Below are 21107 nucleotides of genomic sequence, written 5' to 3' on the forward strand. Positions count from 1 at the left end.
ACGTGTTAAATGCGTCGTTCGAGTGGCTTATCGATCATCCTCTTGTTCACCTATTGTCCGTAGCGGATACCCACACTATGGGAGATTGACAAAGAATTGAGTGGTTTTATAAAATGTTTTGCAATTTCAGAGTTATGGACATTATATACTAGAAAGATTACCGATGACCCAAGAAATTGTGGGGCTTGATCTAATGCATAAAATTATCTAAAGAATGAAAAGAATTTACTCTTAAATTAGAGCAATGCTCTGATTTTTACACGTATACAATGTTCTAGACACGCTGGGATAATAATAAAGATTAATTAGTCAACCTATTAATTTCATTAATATAATCTTTGACGGCCCCGCATACTGTCGCACCGGAGAACCCAGGAATGGAAGCTTTCAAAGACAAAATCACTGGCACAGATAAACCCATACGAATACCAAGTAGAGGTATTTCTAAAACGTATTTTCGTATTGTGTCAAACCGCCTGCAGGTCAAAAAGAAATGATCTATTGTTTCCAGTCAGCTCACCACAGAACGAGCACAGTGGCAAAGGTGCCTGAGCAGACCTGTGTTTGTAGAAATTTAGATTTGGTGCCCGGCAACGCAGCCTTGTGATAGCTACTTCTTGTTTAGGAGTTTGGCAAAAGGTTATTCGCCAGGGATATAATAAATGGCGATATTCGATAGAGTTTGTCAGTGCTGTAATTATTCCTTTCTTTACGTTTCTTTTCCTGTTTTTTTTTTTCATTTCTGTGCAAGTCGCACGGACTGGCACATTTTGCTGACCGAACTTCTTGCATCGCCTCTACAGTATTACGCCTGGTGTGTGAAACAGAGCAGCATAAGCATCGTCGTGTGCTTAGAAGAGATGATGAAGGAGTGTGCAATGCTAGAACTCTACTATGGGAGATCCCTTTAGGCCGCTGCTCCTGAGCTAGTCTCGTGTCGCTGTGCTGTTTTGTTGCGACACCAGACTTCCTGCAAAACAAAGCGGGAGTGTCAGACGCACCAATTAAATGTTTGCTGGAGGGAAACCAGAAATTAGAGTTTTCATAGTAGCATTCAAAATGTAATCACCGTTATCTAGTGTCGTTAATTTCACCAACATGAACAGACGTTAAAATTAATGTAAAAGGCCACAATCGTAAATTTTCCGCGGACATCGCCATAGTGACGTCACGAATTTCGAAGAGGGATTTTCGTATTTTGGCCGCATTGCGTCAACGAAATACCCCGCGACTTAGAATATTAAGCCTCTGGCTAACACTTAAGGCAATGTACTTCATCTTTACCGATTGGGAACTACGTACAGAGCCCGATAGAGGCCGTCTAAACCAATGACGTCACGGCAACTGGTGCGGGAACCTCAATGTGGCGGCGCCACTGGCATTCTCCTTCTGCGCGTTTTCTCGCTGCAAGCGTTGCATTTTCGGTACCGTGGAAGAGTAATTTACTAATGCGAGAAAAGCGCTTTTCTCTACACAGCGTCCCCTTGAATTACCCCGAAATAATTAGTCGATTGCAGTATTGCGGCATTTGTTTCCGGATGAAACGGAAAAACAGACGAACAGGAAAAAATCAAGAACGTACGATAATATATGGGACGACGGCGGAAATACAGCAACTGGAAATGTGATTATCACCGGGTCACTGCCTCGAAAACACATTCACGATGCAATGTCCTCTCTTTTGCATATATATATAGGAATCAGCCTTTTTTTTTTTTTGTCGGACGACACACACAGACAAAATAAGACATCGAGAAAGAAGTCCCGAGAAACGAAACACAAGATACAAACAGAGGTAAGAGCGCGATCGAGGGAAACAAATAAATGGAAGAGGAGGACAGAACAGCTGCGAGCATCTGCTTGAAACGCAGTCGCAACGCGCTTTTTGAAAAAAAAAAGAAGCAGTAGAGGAAAAAAAACACGCCACGTGACTCAGCGCGACATATGTATTGTTAACCGCAAGCGGCGTACCAGTGGCTTTGCAGCTGATTTGGACGACAGACAAAACGTCTTAACGTCTCGGTACGTTAGCGAGACTAACAGTTCGGGAAATCGGTATGATGCCCTATCTTCGAGGCGGAGTCGCGACGCTCATGCGACGAACTTCTCTTCGAGACGACGTCAAGGCAGACGGCGACGATCCGGCGACCGAGGAGCCCTGGGATCCAGGTACAGGCGTATTAGCGCCGCCACCGACGACGACGACGACGCCTGGCGACGACGCGGTGAGTGATTGTGCGGAAGGCCGCCTTTACCGCGTTTGCTCGCGTATTCGCCGCAGCTGCGGCCGTGTGGTCTATCACTCTCGGTCAAATACTGGCCGGAATACGCGCCAGCAGACAGCAATCCAAATTACGGTCGAAGCCGGTTTTTTTGTTACACGGCTCCGTAGGCTTTATCACTCATAGTCTTTTCCCAGCTCGTGCAAAGGGGCTTAGTCAAAGCGGACGAGCGGACTTTAGGGTACTCCAGTATGTCCTGCAATTATCACACTTCGATCCGAACACGGATGAGTGGTGCCCACACCGTGGGGAGACCTATACATGCGGCATCTTCCACATGGTGTGTATGCATGTGCTAAAAACACCACTTGCCTCCTTTTCCCTTTTCTCTATATACGTGGGAGACTTACCTCCTTAACTGCTCGTCGTCTGTCCTGCAATTATCAAACACTTCGATCCGAACACGGATGAGTGGTGCCCACACCGTGGGGAGGCCTACACATGTGACATCTTCCACATGGTGTGTATACACGTGCTGAAAACCCCACTTGACTCCTTCTTCCCTCTTCCCTATATGCATGGGAGACTCACCTCCCTAACTGCTCCTCGCTGGAGTCTCAACGGACTCTGGTGAGACGGGCGCGAGTTGGGGCCTCGTCATGCGGTGTCCCGAACTATAGGGACGCCGAACATGTAGCGTGGTCATGATTCGGCACCCAAACTCTCTTTTTTTTATTCTACATTAAATGTTTCTCTCTCTATCTCTCTTAAAGTGAGTGGCTTTATTTTTATTGGCCTTCAGAATAGCCTTGAGAATACTTAGCCGCGATTCAAGGTCAAATTTTTCCGGGCTAGATAAGGCATTGGATTACGCTTGATGTCCTGTCTGTAGGCGACTGAAGCGGTTATGAAATAAAAAAATAAATTTTTGAAACTGTAATAGTGTTTCACATCAAGTTTCCCTCACTAATCATCACCACTGAGCGTTAATTAGAAGATGAACATTTTGAGCTAAACGAGCACATTGAGCTAAATAAATGTCAGCTATCGGTGCCATATAAAAAAAAAATATCTCATATGGGTCGGTCTTGAAGCAATTCAGCATCAGGTTTCGTAAACGTATTGTTACAAGCCTACATCAGGCTGACGAAGCAAGACAGGCAGCGAGAAAGACAACGTAATTCTGGGATGTGGGGAGCGCTCTCGCCTGTCATCTCGGCTTAGGCTTGGCGTCGAGCAAATATGTCTCAACTGTCACCTTGTTTCTCTGTGTGCCCTGCCGTAACATTTTGGTGGAGGTTCTGGGTACCTGCTGCCACCGGGTACCCACCGGTTGTGCAAAACGGGCCCAAGCGGCGCTCCCTCGACCTGGGACTCTGGCTTTCCAGGGGTGACGTCACTTGGGAAAGGAGCCTGCGCCTTGAAAGCTCGTCGAAAACTCGCGATCACAAAATCGTGTGACCCACTCGAGGGCGGGATCGAGTGGCTCTGTGTCGGTCTGGCTGTGTTCGGGGGCCATGACGACGACGACGAAGCTGTGTCGTCGCGGTAGACGACTAACGTGTGGGCGTAGCTCCCAAGCAGAACGTGGTAGACGACGTGTTCTGTGCTGTTGTGCCTCGCCCAAGTTCCACGTGGTCTTCGCGGCCTGCTGGCACCTGGCAGCTGTTGATGAGTCAACCCTGCACCGGGACGGCGACGGACGCGGACAATCGGGAAAAACCACGTCGCCGGCTCCTCTTGACACAAAAGTCGTTGGCCAAGCTTTTGTCAGCCGCCGAGAGCAACACTCCGAAGCAGCGTCGACCCAGCAGCTGTACGGGGTATTCTGCCTTGCTTGAGTCAACCTGGCTGCATCAGGGAGCGACTTTGCGCATGGGATTCCACGTCATCTCACTGTGGTGCCACGCTGGCGCGTGGGGTCTCCCTCACCAAACAGCGAACTGGGCATGCCTTGCCCCCTTTCCTAGGTTCAGAGGGAGGCGGTGTTTGGCTTTCCCTCTTCGGGGACGGAGAGGAAGACGACGATCTCATTGGAGTATCCTGCGCATAAATTTTCTTTGCAAGGGATCTTGGGAAGGCGGACGATGTATAAAAACGCTAGCGCAGAGGCGCTCGTGGGTGATTCTCTTTTCATGTTGTACCACGCTACCATGTAAATACTGTATATAAACATTTTTTTCTCCTTCTCCGGCTTCTCTACTCGTCCTCTCCGGGGACTCGGATGGCCCGAGTCCGCACCACGCTACCCAAAGGCGCAACAGTGCGTATACTTCGCCGAGTGCGCGCCCCGCATCCCAGAATCACGTCGTCTTTCTCGCCGTCTGTCTCGCTTGTCCAGCGTGATGTAGTCTTGTGACAATATCGATGTTTATTTGCGAAGTTTCAGAAACTAGGACGTCTATATTTCTGGAAAACAAAAAACAAAAAAGCAGAAAGTATACTGTGAAGTAACTTGAAACATAACCGTATAAGGTTCTGTTTAAACGCACGGTGATTACTGGAATTGAATGCCTCATCAGAAATGAGGCAACCACGTCTCCGTAGCTTATGAACATACTTATTGAAAAGCTTTTAATTAACGGGACGAGGACAGCCATGTGCGAGCGGGGTCGAAAGCGACGGTTCCTCGGGCCGCGTGTTCTGAGACTCCTGATTTGCTCCGCCCCTTCCAACGCAGAAGGCACTGGGTTCGGTTCCCAGTGCCGTTAAGCGTGAACTGCCGTTTTGGTACCGGGAAAACAGGTGTTCCCTGACCTGGAGCGTTTGGTGTGTTAATAGATTACAACGGTCGTCGTTTGCTGTCGGAGAAAGCACGCTTGCGATTATGAGAGACACCGTATAGTGAAGGCGTCTTTAGATTTCGACCGACAGGTGTCCTAGAACGTGCACCTAAATTGTAGGACACGGGCCAATATAGCATTTTTCCTTCATCGAATTGCAACCGCCGCGGCGGGGATTCGATCGCGCGACCTTCGGGTTGGCACTCAAGCACCGTAACAAATATACAGACTCCGCCAAGGGTGCGGTTGGTGTCGTGTTCTCTCTTCAGGCCACACTGATGGGTCGCCATGTTTTCCTATGCATGGGCTACAGAAGTAGGCGTCTTTCCTTCAAACGACGACTGCTATACTACTGATTGAAATTCTACGCCATAGTTAGCGGGACAAAAGAGGTTGACACAAAAGAGGACTGACCCAAAAGATGATAAAATTGCACCTGTCGTGTATACTTTGTAACGTGTGTCCTCCCTAGCCTGTTTTGTCCGAGTAACTGCAGCGCCTAGTGACTGCATCGCCGTATTTTAATCGTGCAAGACCGACTAGTTCAATGGCTCACTTTGCTGACTATACTCCTCATATTTGAATAGCAGGACTGTGCTCGCTGGTACGTATTTATTCTATAAAAACGAGGCGTGCAAACACACAAGAAGGAAGTCATGACATCACCCAGTCCCCCCACCCCTACGAAATTTTTGCGCCATGGCGTAGAGAGCAAAAAATGACCACATCAAGGGGATGCCCGTCCTGAAATTAAAAAGTTGCCCCCCCCCCCAAAAAAAAAATTGCGTTAATGCGCCTACCACTCCTCTTATTCAACTTGCATAGGTTTGCACAGTTTACCCGTTAGGGGTGGCGGTAGGGGAAGGAGCTATTATTCTATTGCCGCCCCCCCCCCTCATGTTGGTCTAGCTTGATTTCCAAAGAACACATGTTTCACGGTGGATGAAAGAAAGAAAATGAAACCATGACGTGTTCCTCCTGACAGTGACGAGCCCTTGGTCTCTATAACTTACCTGAAGTCAAGATCTTCGCACGCCTCATCAGTGGTCTTCTTCCGCCACTATTGTCAGAAAAAACTTAGTGATCATAAATGAGTAAACTTTGCCCCACTCCCCGTGTGAACACTGAATAGACTCCCCCTCCCCCACGCATTTGTACCCACATGTTAACCTGAATTTTTAACGTACTTATGGCACGTGTAAAGCGCGTAGCTAGGGAAGGACGTTCCGGTGTCAGAACACTCCCCATGTTTGCATTCTATTTCCATAAATTCATATATAAAAATTTTTTATTCTTTTTTTTTCCTTGTCGCCAGCTTCTTCATTTCGCAAATTTATTCCTTCGGAAGTACTGTTTATTGGTCTACTCCGAATGGCATCTTGTATGTTTGCACATGCTTCAAGTGAGGAGCACAAAAAAACGACAAACGGAAGTGTGTACCTCACCGTGTCTCTGTTTTACCTAGTGCGTTCAAAAATAGCCTTGTTCCTTCATTCATTGTTTTTTTCTTCCCCATACACTTTATTTCTCGCCTCACTCCTTCTCGTCGATGCTTCCTTCGTTGCTTCCTTGTACGCTCATTATTTCCTCATTCTCCACCTTTACATGGCTGTCTTTCTTTTTTATTCATTGTTTTTCACCAATTTTGTTTCGTGCTTCTCGCTCCGTTCTTTTACTTCCTTACTCCGTTCGTTCTTCACAATAGTTTTATTCCATAATTCTCTCTCTGTCTGTCTCTCTCTCTCTCTCTCTCTCTCTCTCTCTCTCTCTCTCTCTCTCTCTCTCTCTCTCTCTCTCTCTCTCTCTCTCTCTCTCTCTGGGCATTTTCTTAGCTCGAACGGGCGCGAAGGTGCCGGTTATGATCGAAGAAAAGCGGTACTTTCGAGGCGACGACGTCTCCAAGGTCACGCCGTTGATGCCCCCCCGCACAGCGGTTGCCGCCCGCATGGTGCGCACTGAACCGAGGTACAGAATTTCGCGGGCGCGTCTCACGCTTGGCGAAGGCAAAAGCGGGCCTATAACGCGCGACAGGGTTCGATGCGGACGGAGCGATATCAAGGACGCGAGATGAGTGTCAAAAGGCGCGCTCCCACTGGCAGGCCCCCCACCTCTGTTTTCGTTTCAACGGTGCATGCATACGCGCAAGGTGGTGACAACACGAAAAAAATTGAAAATTTCGGTAAGCGTTGGGGTTAAACACCCTCCCCCCACCCCTTCTTGACTACGCCAGCGCTGCGTATGCAAGCATCTTACCGGTGCTGACATGCCGGCAAGTACCCCTACTTGCACCGAATGTGTGTCAGTATGTCTGTTAAAAAAATTGACTTTGAACATCAAAATAAAATATCTTCAAATATTTCCAGAAATCCACACTTGCTCAGAATCGTCTCTGTAAACAGGTGTTCTGTGCGACAGTGGGGCACCGTCCTCGGGCTCCTGCGACCGTGTCCGTCTTTCCTGTCTTCTCCTTAATTCCGTATGTGGGTCTCTCTGTCCCAGCCCCTCTCTTTATTTCTGTACCTTTCAATCCTCCCTATCCTTTTAATCCCTCCTTACCCCCAATTCCTCGTGAGCCACTCATTGATTGATATGTGGGGTTTAACGTCCCAAAACCACCATATGATTATGAGAGACGCCCGTAGTGGAGGGCTCCGGAAGTTTCGATCACCTGGGGTTCTTTGACGTGCACCCAAATCTGAGCACACGGGCCTACAACATTTCCGCCTCCATCGGAAATGCAGCCGCCGCAGCCGGGATACGAACCCGCGACGTGCGGGTCAGCAGCCGAGTACCTTAGCCACTAGACCACCGCGGCGGGGCTCCTCGTGAGCCACTGTTGAGGTGTCGCACTTTGATGCAGACAGTTAAAGGGCTCACTTTTTCTTTCTTCTTTTCTCTCTTTTAAGAATTGCTCCGCACCCCCTCCTTCTATTATTAATGTCTCTAGCCCTTTAAGGGACAAAAAGAGAGCAGAGTGGATGAGGAAGAAGTCGCTGTTGAGGACATCTTATTGGCAATCAAGAAGAATAAATGGGCATGAGCATGAAGTGTATCGGCAAGGTCACCACTGGCCCTGCACCAGATTAGATTTTAAGAGAAACCAGGTGCTCGAGGTGAAGGCAGCAAGTTACACGGGCTAGACGATATTAAGTAGTTCGAATAGATAACGTGGAACAGTAGGCACAAGACCAGGTTTCATGACGAAACATGGAAGAGGCCTTTGCCCTGCTGCGGTCATAGCCAGGGTGATGACAGAGACGTTTGCACAGCCTTCGCAACAGTAACAACATCGAAATGCGCGCCACGAAATTAAACGCCGTTGTGCACGTCTTCCTAACGAACCGTCAGATTATGAAGCAGTATCAGCCACAACTCGTAACACAACAGATATACGACATTAACCCACACCTTTGTCATGTTTGTCCATACAGCTGCGAATTCCGTACAGCTGCTGTTTCGGAAACAACAGTGGATGCTTCCTTTTATGAGAATGTGTGGCACACACTGCAAACGGAATGAGAATACTCCAACGGGAATTTTCTCGCTCGCGGGAAGACAGACAGACAGACAGACAGACAGACAGACAGACAGACAGACAGACAGACAGACAGACAGACAGACAGATAGACAGATAGATAGATAGATAGATAGATAGATAGATAGATAGATAGATAGATAGATAGATAGATAGATAGATAGATAGATAGATAGATAGATAGATAGATAGATAGATAGATAGATAGATAGATAGATAGATAGATAGATAGATAGATAGATAGATAGATAGATAGATAGATAGATAGATAGATAGATAGATAGATAGATAGATAGATAGATAGATAGATAGATAGATAGATAGATAGATAGATTTTGCGACTCGCTTATTTACCACTAACTTCAGCGTCTCAACATCCGCCTCGAACGAAGTTACGCGTACACATTTCTCACGTCATTTTTCCATCAGAACAAGAATTTTGCAGAGCAGCGAATTCTTGCTTTTGTGAACAGAATTATTTCTTCTCACTGAAAAGCTGGCACTGGCGTTTCATTCGTATGTTATATATATATATATATATATATATATATATATATATATATATATATATATATATATATATATATATATATATATATATATATATATATATATATATATATATATATATATTAGGAATGAAGATCGATGGTCCGGTGTAATAGATGATTGAAGAGAAGGACGCACGTACGAAATGTGGATTTATTAACGTTTCGGCTGGTGGACCAGCCTTCGTCCAGCTGGTCCACCAGCCGAAAGCTGGTGGACCAGCTTTCGGCTGGTGGACCAGCCTTCGGACGAAGGCTGGTCCACCAGCCGAAACGTTAATAAATCCACATTTCGTACGTGCGTCCTTCTCTTCAATCATATATATATATATATATATATATATATATATATATATATATATATATATATATATATATATATATATATATATATATATAACGGATCCTGCCCACGGCAAGTTATCTTTTCACCCACTTTTCTTTCTGCTCATTTACATTACAATTGGCCTAATAACTTCCCTTATACCTTCCTTGGTATTATTGTCTGTTAGATCTCAATAATATTGTGCAAAACGCGAAAAACGAGCCCTTAATATACACTTGTTTCCCTTATATATATATATATATATATATATATATATATATATATATATATATATATATATATATATATATATATATATATATATATATATATATATATATATATATATATATATATATATATATATATATATATATATATATATATATATATATATATATATATATGTATATATATATAATCTTGCCGTAAAGTTATAAAATAATCGGCAAGGTTACCAGACATTCAGGCGGGGTCTGCGCAGGGCAGGTGCTACATCTGTAACGGGCCGGTTAAATGAAAAAACGGAAAAAAAGGCGTGTGCGGCACTGTTTCACTGAACTATAAATATAAAGCCCGTGGCTCCATATTTATTTTCGAATAAGTACGCACGATGACTCAGTAAAGGCTTCTGAAACTCGACGTAGTTTCTGACAGGGTGCTCCGTTTTAATGATAATAGAAGAAGATACATGTGCGCAGGTAATGAAAGGAACAACGTAAAAGCGAAAGGTCACAGGGAACAAATTGAGCGACGACTCGGCTCGGAAGGAACCGAACGTTCTGCAGCGCAATTGCGCGGCATGGCTGCGTCAGCGTAGGCGGCGTTGAGTCATGCCCTAATAGACAATAGTCAATTGTGCTGTAGTCTGAAAAGCACGTGCACTCCATGGCCCTGCATCGACTGCTCTATGAAAAAAATCGCGTTGTTGATATAGCTCGAGTGCGAAATGCATCGGCGGTTACGCGGGTTCTTTGTAAAACCTGTTTGGCGAAAACGCGCCGCTGAATACAGAAGTAATTTTTTTTTCTTTCTTTCTTTATGAGATTGATTGATATGTGGGGTTTAACGTCCCAAAACCACTATATGATTATGAGAGACGCCGTAGGGGAGGGCTCCGGAAATTTAGACCACCTGGGGTTCTTTAACGTGCACCCAAATCTGAGCACACGGGCCTACAACATTTCCGCCTCCATCGAAAATGCAGCCGCCGCTGCCGGGACTCGAACCCGCGCCCTGCGGGTCAGCAGCCGAGTACCTTAGCCACTAGACCACCGCGGCGGGGCTTCTTTCTTTATGAGACGTCAAAATGAACCAGCGAATAGCCTCACATTGATAAACTATCCTCCGAGTACTGTAATGCCGATAATTTCAATATCATAATCAATTGAAGTCAAATGTGCAAATCATCATATTCAAATGTTCAATTATATATATATATATTCAATTATTATTTCTTTCGAAGCGAGCTCGAGCTGGCACACACTGATGATGATATCTACGGATGAGTAAATTATACAAATGATAATGACACGTCCAACCGATAAGGAAGAGTCGGTGACTACGCTCACAATGTTAATTGCTTCACTAAATGCGGTAAAATTTCCCTAGTTTATTTGTCAAATAATACATAAGGATTAACTTACATAACACAGACTATTACCTAAAATTGCTTCAACCACACCAAGGTGCAGCCTACTCTCGTTCGTTAGTTCAATGGACCTAATTTCTAGTGAGCCGCGGCTACGGCCCCCGGCCAGCGCTCCACGCTCACCCAGCATCAAACGCGCCTATACGGCCCTTCACACCTCTCCCAACTCGGCGGATCTTCTCCCGGTCTTCTCGGCTGCCTTGCTGAATGGTTGTGTGTTCCGATTCCTCGGGGTTGCGCTGGTGAGGCGGATCGAATGCGACCTTTTTATTTTTCTCTTCTCTTCCTTTCTTTTTTTTTTTTTTGCTTTTTCCCGACCTATCCACTTTTACTCCCACTGCCCTATCCCTTGTGCCGACCTGTTGAGGTGTCATCCAAGTGATAGGCAACTACGGGCGGCACTTTTCTTTTCCTTACCATAATCACTTGGAGAGTGCCATGGTCCCCTTAAGTCTATGGCGCTCACAGAGGACAATGTACTGCCTTTTTACACAATATGAATTCCGTAAGGCGCCATCGAAATTCATGACGACACGGTGTGTGGTGCGAGAATTTGAAGGTGACGTCTCCCCCCCCCCCCCCCCCCGCATTTTGTGTGTGTGTGCTTTGTTTTCTACCAAGCGTCTTCTCGGTGTAAGAGTGGCGTTTTATCAATATTGCGAAATTAGAACTTGCTCGCACGCGAAAAATCATTTTTCTCCATACAAAATATTGAAGCCAAAGATACTGTGCGATTTGTGTCGTTACACACACTTTGTCTATACAAAATATCAAAGGTTAATATGACCTATAACATGCGAGCAATTTTAAATATGTCACTAAGCTAGAGTATCATTGATCTCCACGCTGCCAGGTGGCGCTACCAATTCAACCAATCACGTTTGCTGTTCCTGCGACTACGAAATCCACAAATGTCCAGAAATGAATCTATTTAATCTACACGGATCCTTATGGGAATAATGCATGGGATACAGCACACGCAGAAAGAGAAGTAGACGTCTTACGCTTAAAGCAAAAATTACAGAATAAGCGGGGTCGTCTCTCACGAACAATACTAGCGCAATGATTTTCAGTGGGCACAAAAGTCTTTTACTACGCTTGGAAAAAATGTTTAAAGAGGCTTCTTTGAAAGCACACGACTTGCACTAACCGACCCCATGCAAGTAGCCACTTCTGTTACTATGCGCAGCTGGCCTAGTTACACACCGTTGGCTAACATTCCGATGCGTTACTCTCATTTCACTTGTTATGCTGACTACATAAGATTTGTCGTTTGGATGCAGTTGCCCGTCCTTTGACGGCAACGTATCCAGACACGCCCCTTCTTTGACCTTGCTCGGCTAGACATCTCTCCTAAAAAGGGCACGCCGAGTCTTTAAAAAAAAATGTAGAAGGAACAAGAAACGTTGCGAACGTGCGTCAAAACACACCGACGTCAAGGTCTATAGAAGAGCGCGAGCAAACGCAACCGCGTAACTTTTTCTGTCTCTTTTTTTCCTTTTTTTTTCGTTTTTCTCTCCGCCTAGCGAAGTTGGTCGTTCCGTCTCTGTTTGCTCGTTTCTCGGGCGAGAAAATATGTTCCGAGGAAAAAACCGTGCGTTTGTGTAAGGACTGTGTTTGGGGCTTCGTGGACCCCGTTTACTGGCTGTTGCTGTCGACGGTTCGGCAAAAGCACCGCCCCCCCTCGGCGCCACTTCTAGGGATGTTCGGGAAATCATTGTATACCAGAACGGAGGTCTTTCGTGTCGTTTAGATGCGCTACAACGGTGCTCTAAATGACTGCACATGTACTCCGAAAAAACAAGATAGAATACACGCCAATGTATTTTGTACGATCGTGAGAGAAAAAAAGAAAAACAATGGCCGCGTATTTGCGTGCTTCACTGCAAATGTCGTCGAAAGTCGATATTCTTCTGTCGGCTTTTTGTTTTTCTGAGGGGTAATTCTAGACGCCTAAAGCACCACAGGAAGAAATAATCACAGAGAAAGAGCTTCAACTAGCAACTGATTTATTTGCAGGAGAAACGCAGGAAATATATAGCCGCACACGCATGTGCAGAGCACACTGCTTCATCTAGTCGCATGACCACAGACATAAACTGAGGACGTTCAACCGGCATATCTAATCAAGCAACGAAGCGCAAAAATCAAACTCAGACTTTTGCAAGACGACTGACGTGTCACTTATACACAAGTCACTTTTTTTTTCTTTATCCAGAACGCTTCCATTATTTCACGGGCCAGAGCATCTGGGCTTTTGGCGAGGACAGAAACGCTTGAAAACCTCGCCTCACAAGAACAGGAACGGCAATACTTCGTTGCTTTGTTTTTCTTTTCTACATAGGCAGAAGAAAAAAAAATCAGCTTACGCCCCCGACAGGGACCTAAACTGCAGCCTACGGATTACGCGCTCGATGCTCTCACCAATTGATTGATATGATTGATATGTGGGGTTTAACGTCCCAAAACCACTTCATGATTATGAGAGACGCCGTAGTGGAGGGCTCCGGAAATTTTGACCACCTGGGGTTCTTTAACGTGCACCCAAATCTGAGCACACGGGCCTACAACATTTCCGCCTCCATCGGAAATGCAGCCGCCGCAGCCGGGATTCGAACCCGCGCCATGCGGGTCAGCATGCTCTCACCAATTGAGCTAAGGCGGTGGTCATCCCCGGCTCGTCTACTTTACGGGGTATACATGTACACGCAAACCAGGAAACCTCGCCGCCGCAGCTCAAGCATGGGGCGCCTAATCCGAAGGTTGCAGGTTCGCTCCCCGCCGCCGGCAAGTTGTCTTTTCGTCCACTTCACTTTCTTCGCATCTATATGAATATGACCACAATACATTAACGCTCCTATAGCTTCTTTGGCCTTATCACCTGTTGATTTTCATTAAGGTTGTTTTATTAAGAAACCGTTGTTGTAACTTTGTTGTAAGTCAGCGCTGTTGTTTTTTTTTTCCTTTTCTAGTGCTCCGTTTTGGCACTGTTTCAATTTGAGAGACAAATTCGGCCATACAATTAATGTTAAGCCATGTAAGAGTATTACAAATGCAAATAGAAAAAAAGCACACTCCTCTCTCTTAACACCAAAAACGCTGCCGTTTCTAACAGTTTTAAAACTCTTCGATCGTGCCTGTACAGGAAAGTGTGCGCACTGTGAAGAGACGTCTTCGTACATTTTCCGCATGGTGCGAGCATACCAATCAACCCCGAACCTCGCTTCGAAACCAAACGCCACCCGAGAGCCCTGCCTCCAGAGTCCTCCCGATCGGCTGTTCCAACCTGACGAGCCTCCCTGGTCGACAGAGCGGGGTGGTCGCCAATGGGCTCACGCAATCAGGAGCCTACTTAGTGATCGCGAGGGGCGGCCACCTCCGGTCCACATCAATCTGCCTCCCAATTACGCATAAAATAAAGTTTAGTTTTTCAAGCAGGCAAGCAAGGAGCTTATTCAACCCGCCCCTCGACCTCGCTTTCCACGGAAATGCCGCTCTGCTGGAGCACGGCAAATGTAACAGCGTCACAGGAATTTGCATGCACTCGTGGTGTTTACCTCGCTGAAAACGGAAACAAACCAAGGAAGTCCGGGCCGGAAGTAGCCGTCGTTTCCGTCTCGCTCGTTCAACTGAAACGCGGAAGTGCTCTTTGGTGTGTTTTTTTTTTTTTTTTTTTTTCTACGCAGGCTGACGACTGCAGCGTGGATGGCGAGGTAACCGACAGTGTCTCGGTGACCAGCGAAACGGTCGAGACGGAGGCCCGCCCACCGAAAACGGTGAGTGGCACGCACTTCTTTCTAACCTCGCTAGTTGTAATTTAGTTGGCTAATTATAATCCTTATTTCATTACACGCATGCAGTACATTATTTCGTTTGACATGTGAAGGACTCTGGTTTGACTAACACATTACTCGGCCTACTATTTCAACCGCTTAGCTGCTGAAGTGTTGGAGCTAGAGAGAGAGAAGGAACATAAATGTCAGGGAGGTTAACCAGACTACGTCCAATGGAGAGAGGGGGATAAGGGAGTGACAGAAAAAAGATAAGGAAATGCACACTGCACACCACACACATGCGGCAGGGTTTCACAGGCGGCCGCTCAGTGGTGTTGCCTTCGAGAGTTGTATAAGGGCTCCCGTGGCTTCCTGGTTTGAAGTACTGTCAGACCACGCACCCAACATCTTTTCCAAAGGAAAGGGACGACCATTCAGTCTCCTCAAGGCGCACTGGAGAGTCCGGCGATCTTGTTCAAAGTCGGGACAGTGGCATGGAACGCAGTCAAGAGTTTCTACTCAGTTGCGGTAATGACAGTTAGGTGAGTCACCCATACCAATGCACTAACTGAATGAGTTCTCAAAGGCCACACCAACCCGCAACCGAAACAGTATTGTAGCGTTGCGTCTCGAAGTCTTTGATGACAGGTGTAGTTGGAATGCATGATATGCTATAGAGGGCATCGTTTCAATTGCCGTTAGCGGCGGCTGCATTTTCCCGGCGGCGAAATGGAGGGACAGCCGCGCACTTGGATAACGGTGTCGGGAAGAAAGAGGTGAAATGAAGACAGTCGAAAAAGGGAGGCACCATCTCTTGGCCCCTTGTTGAGCATCGCTCCCGCTAGGCTTACGAAAAGTAGCGCCATTTTTCTCTTCTTCACGCGAACCACGTATCGCCGACTCGTGAAGCAGACGCTATTCCGATAAGTATAACTTCAGAACCGCGTGTAATCACGCAAATTATAAACCGAAAACCATTTCTGTACACAGCGCTTCCTCGTTGTTGTCTTGTGTGTGTGTGTTTTTTTTTGTACCTTAAGCGCTGTGTATAAAATGGATCTATACCAGCGAGCTCTCTTCAACAGTCCCTTGAGTCACAGTCAAAGTTGAGTTCTGCACGTGAACTTGAGTACACGAGACTATCGTTCTGCCTCCACCGAAATGTGGCCACCACGGGCCGGGATTCGATCCCGCGACCTGCGCCGCGGTCAGCAGACGAGCTCCTAGACCAAGGTATCTTTTCTTCTGAATACATAGCTTGATTTGGTTGTCAATGCCCTTTCTGTACACCTTTGATATGCATCAATTGGGTCGGTTTTTTTTTTTTAGAATGCAGCGCGCACATTTGCAACGGTGAAGAGCACAGAATAAACACACGCGGCATTCTATAAGTCTTTGTTGTTAGAGCTCTTATGTCGTACCGTTTCTTCTTTTGTATGCGTTGTCCTTGCGGTACAGATTATTTCTCACGTACAACCAACGCAACGGAACCACCTCAGCTCCCAACAAGAGTCGCACAAATAGCGGACAGCAGAAATAGCGCATTTTTCCCACCCTAAACGTCCCCCCTCTCTCCTCCCCTCGCATCCAACCCCTTACGCCCGAGAGCTGCAGACTGTAGCCCCACTCTCCTCAGCACGCAGTCATTAAGACTTCGGAACACCTGATTGGTCGATAAATAACATACCACTACTAACTCCCCAAAATGTCCTAAAAAAGACCAACAAGTCTGCGTGTGTCCCGTTTTTAACACACACCCCCCTTTTCCCCTCCCTCTGAGACAGCGTGGTTGAAGGCGTGCGTAGTCATGCTACCGCGAGCCCCCCAAAACAGTTCAGTAAACGTATGCCCCCTGATACACTGCCAAACTGCAAATACGCAATTTGCTGTTCATCCTACATTGACTGCCGCGCCGGTAACATTCTGCTATCGCAAGCTATAGCGGCACTCCGAACGACTTTTTTGACTCCGACAGATCCCAGGCTCCCGAACCCCTTCTATGGGACGTCCCGTCTGCGATGAATTTCGAAATAAATTTTTAAAACAGTACTAATCGTATCAGTCCACTATAAAAAGTAGATTTTTGCAATAATAATGCACGACACTAATCTGCATTGAACAGACTTTTCAATGAGAGTTGAAAAGGACCTAAAGAAATAGCACCGCATCTATAATTCTGGCACGTGCGTGCAATTTAACCAGAGTGATTATGCATTCGTTTTGACTTAGTATATAGCTACCAATAATTTGTGATTTGCGTGCACATATAGCGCAGTGTAATTTGTGCTGAACCACCTGCACGCTTCTACACATGTGTTTCTCCTACAAGTCGCACTCACTAATTGGGTTTACAATATGGCTTGTGCCTTACGGAGTACATGTCCCAGCAAGCGCATATCATCCCACCTTTAGCCTGTCATCGACATGTCTAACTAGATGAATTTCACTCAAGCTTTTGTTGAAGCGAGCCTGTTAAATATACATACACGCAAATTTTGTTACGGATAATTTGTGGTTTTACAAAGAACACAGACAAACGAAAAAAAAAGAGAAAAAGAAGACTGACACACCACCTGGCGTTTTTGATGAGCACTGAGATCGTACAGCTACACAGGCCTTTTATAGCGTTTCACCTCCATCAAAACGCGACGGCCGCAGTCGAATCCGCGTCTTTCATGTCGTCATACCAATGGGACGACGCGAAAATTTAGAACGTAGAGAACACTTCCTGTAAGAACCTTCCTAGAGGAGCGTGGGTTTTATATGCCTTGAGAATCTCAGTTTAATCTGTAAAAAAAAAACAAAAAAAACGGAAACTATTGACCATGTTTTCCTGCACTGCTGGGAAGGAGTTTACTTTTGGGACGTATTACAAAGGACAATTCAAAAAGAGTTCCCGTTAGACCCTCATGGGATCAGGTATTCGGCAATAGAGAATGAGGATGGATTACCTTTCAATTTTATCATGATGACTGCCTTGCACAGTATATGGCGCTCTAGAATGGCTGGATTTCACTGTGACCCATGACAGGAGACCAGCAAGAGAGTATTTTAAAGAAAGTATCTCAAGATTTCTCGAGGTAGTCAGAACAGACGATTGTGCACCTTAATGGGTAGAAAGAGTAGAAGCCCTACTGACCATGAAGGAATTCTAGTACGTGATGCGTTATAGTAATGCTTGACGGCCTTAGTTACTTTAAAATTTTTCGTATCGGTCGTTGTGTATTGTAATATATTTATCTTAGCAACCCGTTTTTAAAGTTTAACCAGAAATAAAAAAAGGAGACCTCCAATCACGGAGTACATTTCTCAGGGACAAACCTCAGAGACCGACTACGGAACACATTTCGCGAACAAAGTTTCGTTTTCGTGGGGAAACCCGCGTATAGAACGATTCCGAATTATCTGCGCATTCGGGGAAGCCAACAAATACGCGCAGAACCACTGCGACTCAACATGTGAATGAACGACTGACACGGTGCTCTACTTTCGTTTTTTCAGCATCGATTGTTCGACTGGGTCACGCATGATAAGACCAATCTACAACACAAAGTTGGAGCGTGATGCGAAGATACGGCTCAATGCATTTCCTTGCGTCGTTAGTCGTTTAGCTTCTGTATACTCGAGGGCTGGCGCGCAGCCCAAGTTGAGCCTAATGGCGTCCGTGTGTGTATATTTAAACGTGACTCAGAGGCGAGCCATGTCATTGATCACTTACAATGTTGCTGTACCTCCAGCTGCTCCCTGCTGTGCGTCGAGATCTGACGCGTATAAAGCCTTATTTTAATAGCGCGAACCATACGCGACATCAATTTGCGCTATCATTTTTATAACTGTACCTTTTTTTTCTGCCGATTTTTCGTTTAAGGGCTCCTAAACCGTTCCGAATTCAAGGACAATAGTCCGCCTCGACTGAACAGTGGGTATACGGTGCTCGACTGGTGACAAGAAGGTCGCGGGTTCGATTTCTGTCATAGCGGTCGCATTTCGGTGGAAGCGAAATGATAGAAAATCGTTTACTGTGTCAGTACACGTTAAAGAACACCAAATAATCAAAATTTCCGGAGCCCTCCACTACGGCGTGTCTCGTAGTCATATCACGGTTTTGGGACGCAAAATCCCAGGTATTATCGTTATTACTATTGTCAGTTCAAAGACAACACAGCGCGTCCTTTCTCGCCGTCAATGCCGTTCGTTGTCTGTACTTGTCGGTGGGCTATAGTTGGCTTGGAAGCATTGTAACGGAAGAACAGCGAGGGGACAGGAACGGGATATGCACACACACGAGCGATGACTCAGCCGATATTTGTCACGCCGCAGAGCATCATTACAAATATCCCACTCACGAAAATGAAAGGCTGTTCGATTTTCGCTTCACAAAAAAAAGCTCGGACGCCAGACGAAGCACACCAGACGTTATGTGAGATGCGCCACGAGTGGTGTTGTACACGAAATATCACTGTCTTGTGGGAGTACGTTCGTGGGCCGCACCGGCCGTTGTCTCAACGACCTAGCTCAGGAGCATACACGAGTTATCTTTAAACAGTAAAGGAAATGTGCACATACCTGCACATTGTCTAGCCTGCAGGTGTGAGCCTCAGCTTTGTGAGATTATAGATAATAGGCACGAGCAACTACACATCAACGCGAGAGTTATCGGAGGCGTTTCACATTAAAAAAATCACAGCATATCCACAGAGTGAATGATGATGAATGGGCGAAGCTCCGGAGGGATTCATCGGTAAACTGTGAATCTTCCGTGTAATTCGCCCAGTCGATCATCATGTAAAGACGTGAGAAACGCTGTGTGTGTATATACACAAATCAACTTTTATTTGTTCTTAGACGATGGATGGCTTGCGATGTCCCTTGCCTCGCGCGCTCGCACATCGGGATTCTGTCTGCGAGCGCGCGCTGCTGCCGCCTTGCGCTCTCTCCGCTGTGCAGCCTTATCCATCCGGCGACTCCGAGCGCGCGCCAACAGCGAACGGATTTTATTACAACGCTCCCCCTAGCGTACGTCGCCGCACTAAATCGAACGATTGCCTTCAACCAATGACACGCGACATATGTGACATCATTCCTATTTTATAAGATCTCGTGTCTTTCATCAACTACAAGTACCGCTTTCTAGTTTATAACATCTTGCATCTTTTCATCATCAGCTACAAGTACCACCATCTAGTAAACACTACAAGAACTAAACGAGAGGTGGCTACATACAGGAGACGGTACCGCCATCTAGTGAACACTGCAAGAACTAAACTAGAGGTGGCTACATACAGGGTGGTGGTGGTGGTGAAAAACATTTATTTACAAAAGAGAGGTGTAGGACCTCTGTAGAGGCCCCTACAGACTAGGTGGAGTCTCTATTCCGGGACCCCATTGGTTAAAGCCGCCGTCTTGGCTCTCTGGACCAAGGCCTGCTGGGCCTGAAGGTCTGAGCAGCCGAGCAGGGCCGCCTCCCAGTCCTCTCGCCTAGGGTTTGGGTTAGGAGTAATGGCTGCGTTAGCTTGGCAGGCCCACACCATGTGGTAGGTGTCTGCCACCTCCCCACAGTGCTGGCACTGTCCTGTGACCGTAGGGTCGAAATGTTTGACTATGGCAGGACATAGCAATGTATTCGTCTGGAGGCGAAGCAAAATGCGCTCCTCTGCTTTCTTCAACCCCCGTGCGGGGGGAGGGTAGCGGCGATGACTTTCCCGATAATAATAAAGAATTTCCTTATATCGGAGGAGAGGGTAACCCTCCTCATCGGTCTCCATCGGCATTGACGAAGGTAGCCCGGAAATGAGCGCTCGGGCAGCCGCATCTGCAGCCTCATTTCCCCGCAATCCCTGATGGCCCGGTGTCCATATAATGCGTTTCGGATGAGGGTCCGTGTCTCTTATGCAGTTGCGCAGTATTGTCTCGGCTAACGGTGATATGTACCCGGCTGTATAATTACGACACGCTCGGCGCGAATCCGTGATAATATACCGGGAATTACTGTGAGAGGCCGCAAGGGCAATGGCGACCTCCTCAGCCTGTGTTACAGAATACGCCCTAAAGGTTAGCCCATCCACCTGTGTGCCCTCGTGAATAGCAGCCGCCGTGTACCACCCCTTGGAGGTGGGGCCAGCAACGTCCACGTAGTACACACCTGGCTTCTGTCCAAATTGTCGTTCCAGCGCCCGAGCGCGTGCGTCACGTCGCGCTGTGTGTTCATCTCTGTCCATTTTAGTGGGTAGAGGTCGGACCAGAAGGGCTGTGCGCCACAGTTCTGGCACT

At 46.5% G+C, this 21107-nt stretch overlaps 1 protein-coding gene across 3 annotated transcripts in view; it reads left to right on the forward strand.

Annotated features, from left to right (window-relative positions):
• Positions 1-1939: 1939 nt before the first annotated feature.
• Positions 1940-21107, forward strand: part of LOC119180793 (uncharacterized) — a 50674-nt gene continuing 31506 nt past the window's right edge. Inside the window, exons 1-2 of one of the 3 annotated variants that reach the window (XM_075875084.1) lie at positions 1940-2225; positions 14751-14840. In XM_075875084.1, coding sequence (XP_075731199.1) covers positions 2058-2225; positions 14751-14840 — 258 coding nt within the window. In that variant the 5' untranslated portion in view covers positions 1940-2057. The remainder of the gene's footprint in view (positions 2226-14750; positions 14841-21107) is intronic. The other 2 variants (XM_075875085.1, XM_037431929.2) reach the window with 2 other exon arrangements.

Source organism: Rhipicephalus microplus, chromosome 10 (genome assembly GCF_043290135.1).
Source record: "Rhipicephalus microplus isolate Deutch F79 chromosome 10, USDA_Rmic, whole genome shotgun sequence".
In the NCBI taxonomy this organism is placed as follows: domain Eukaryota; kingdom Metazoa; phylum Arthropoda; class Arachnida; order Ixodida; family Ixodidae; genus Rhipicephalus; species Rhipicephalus microplus.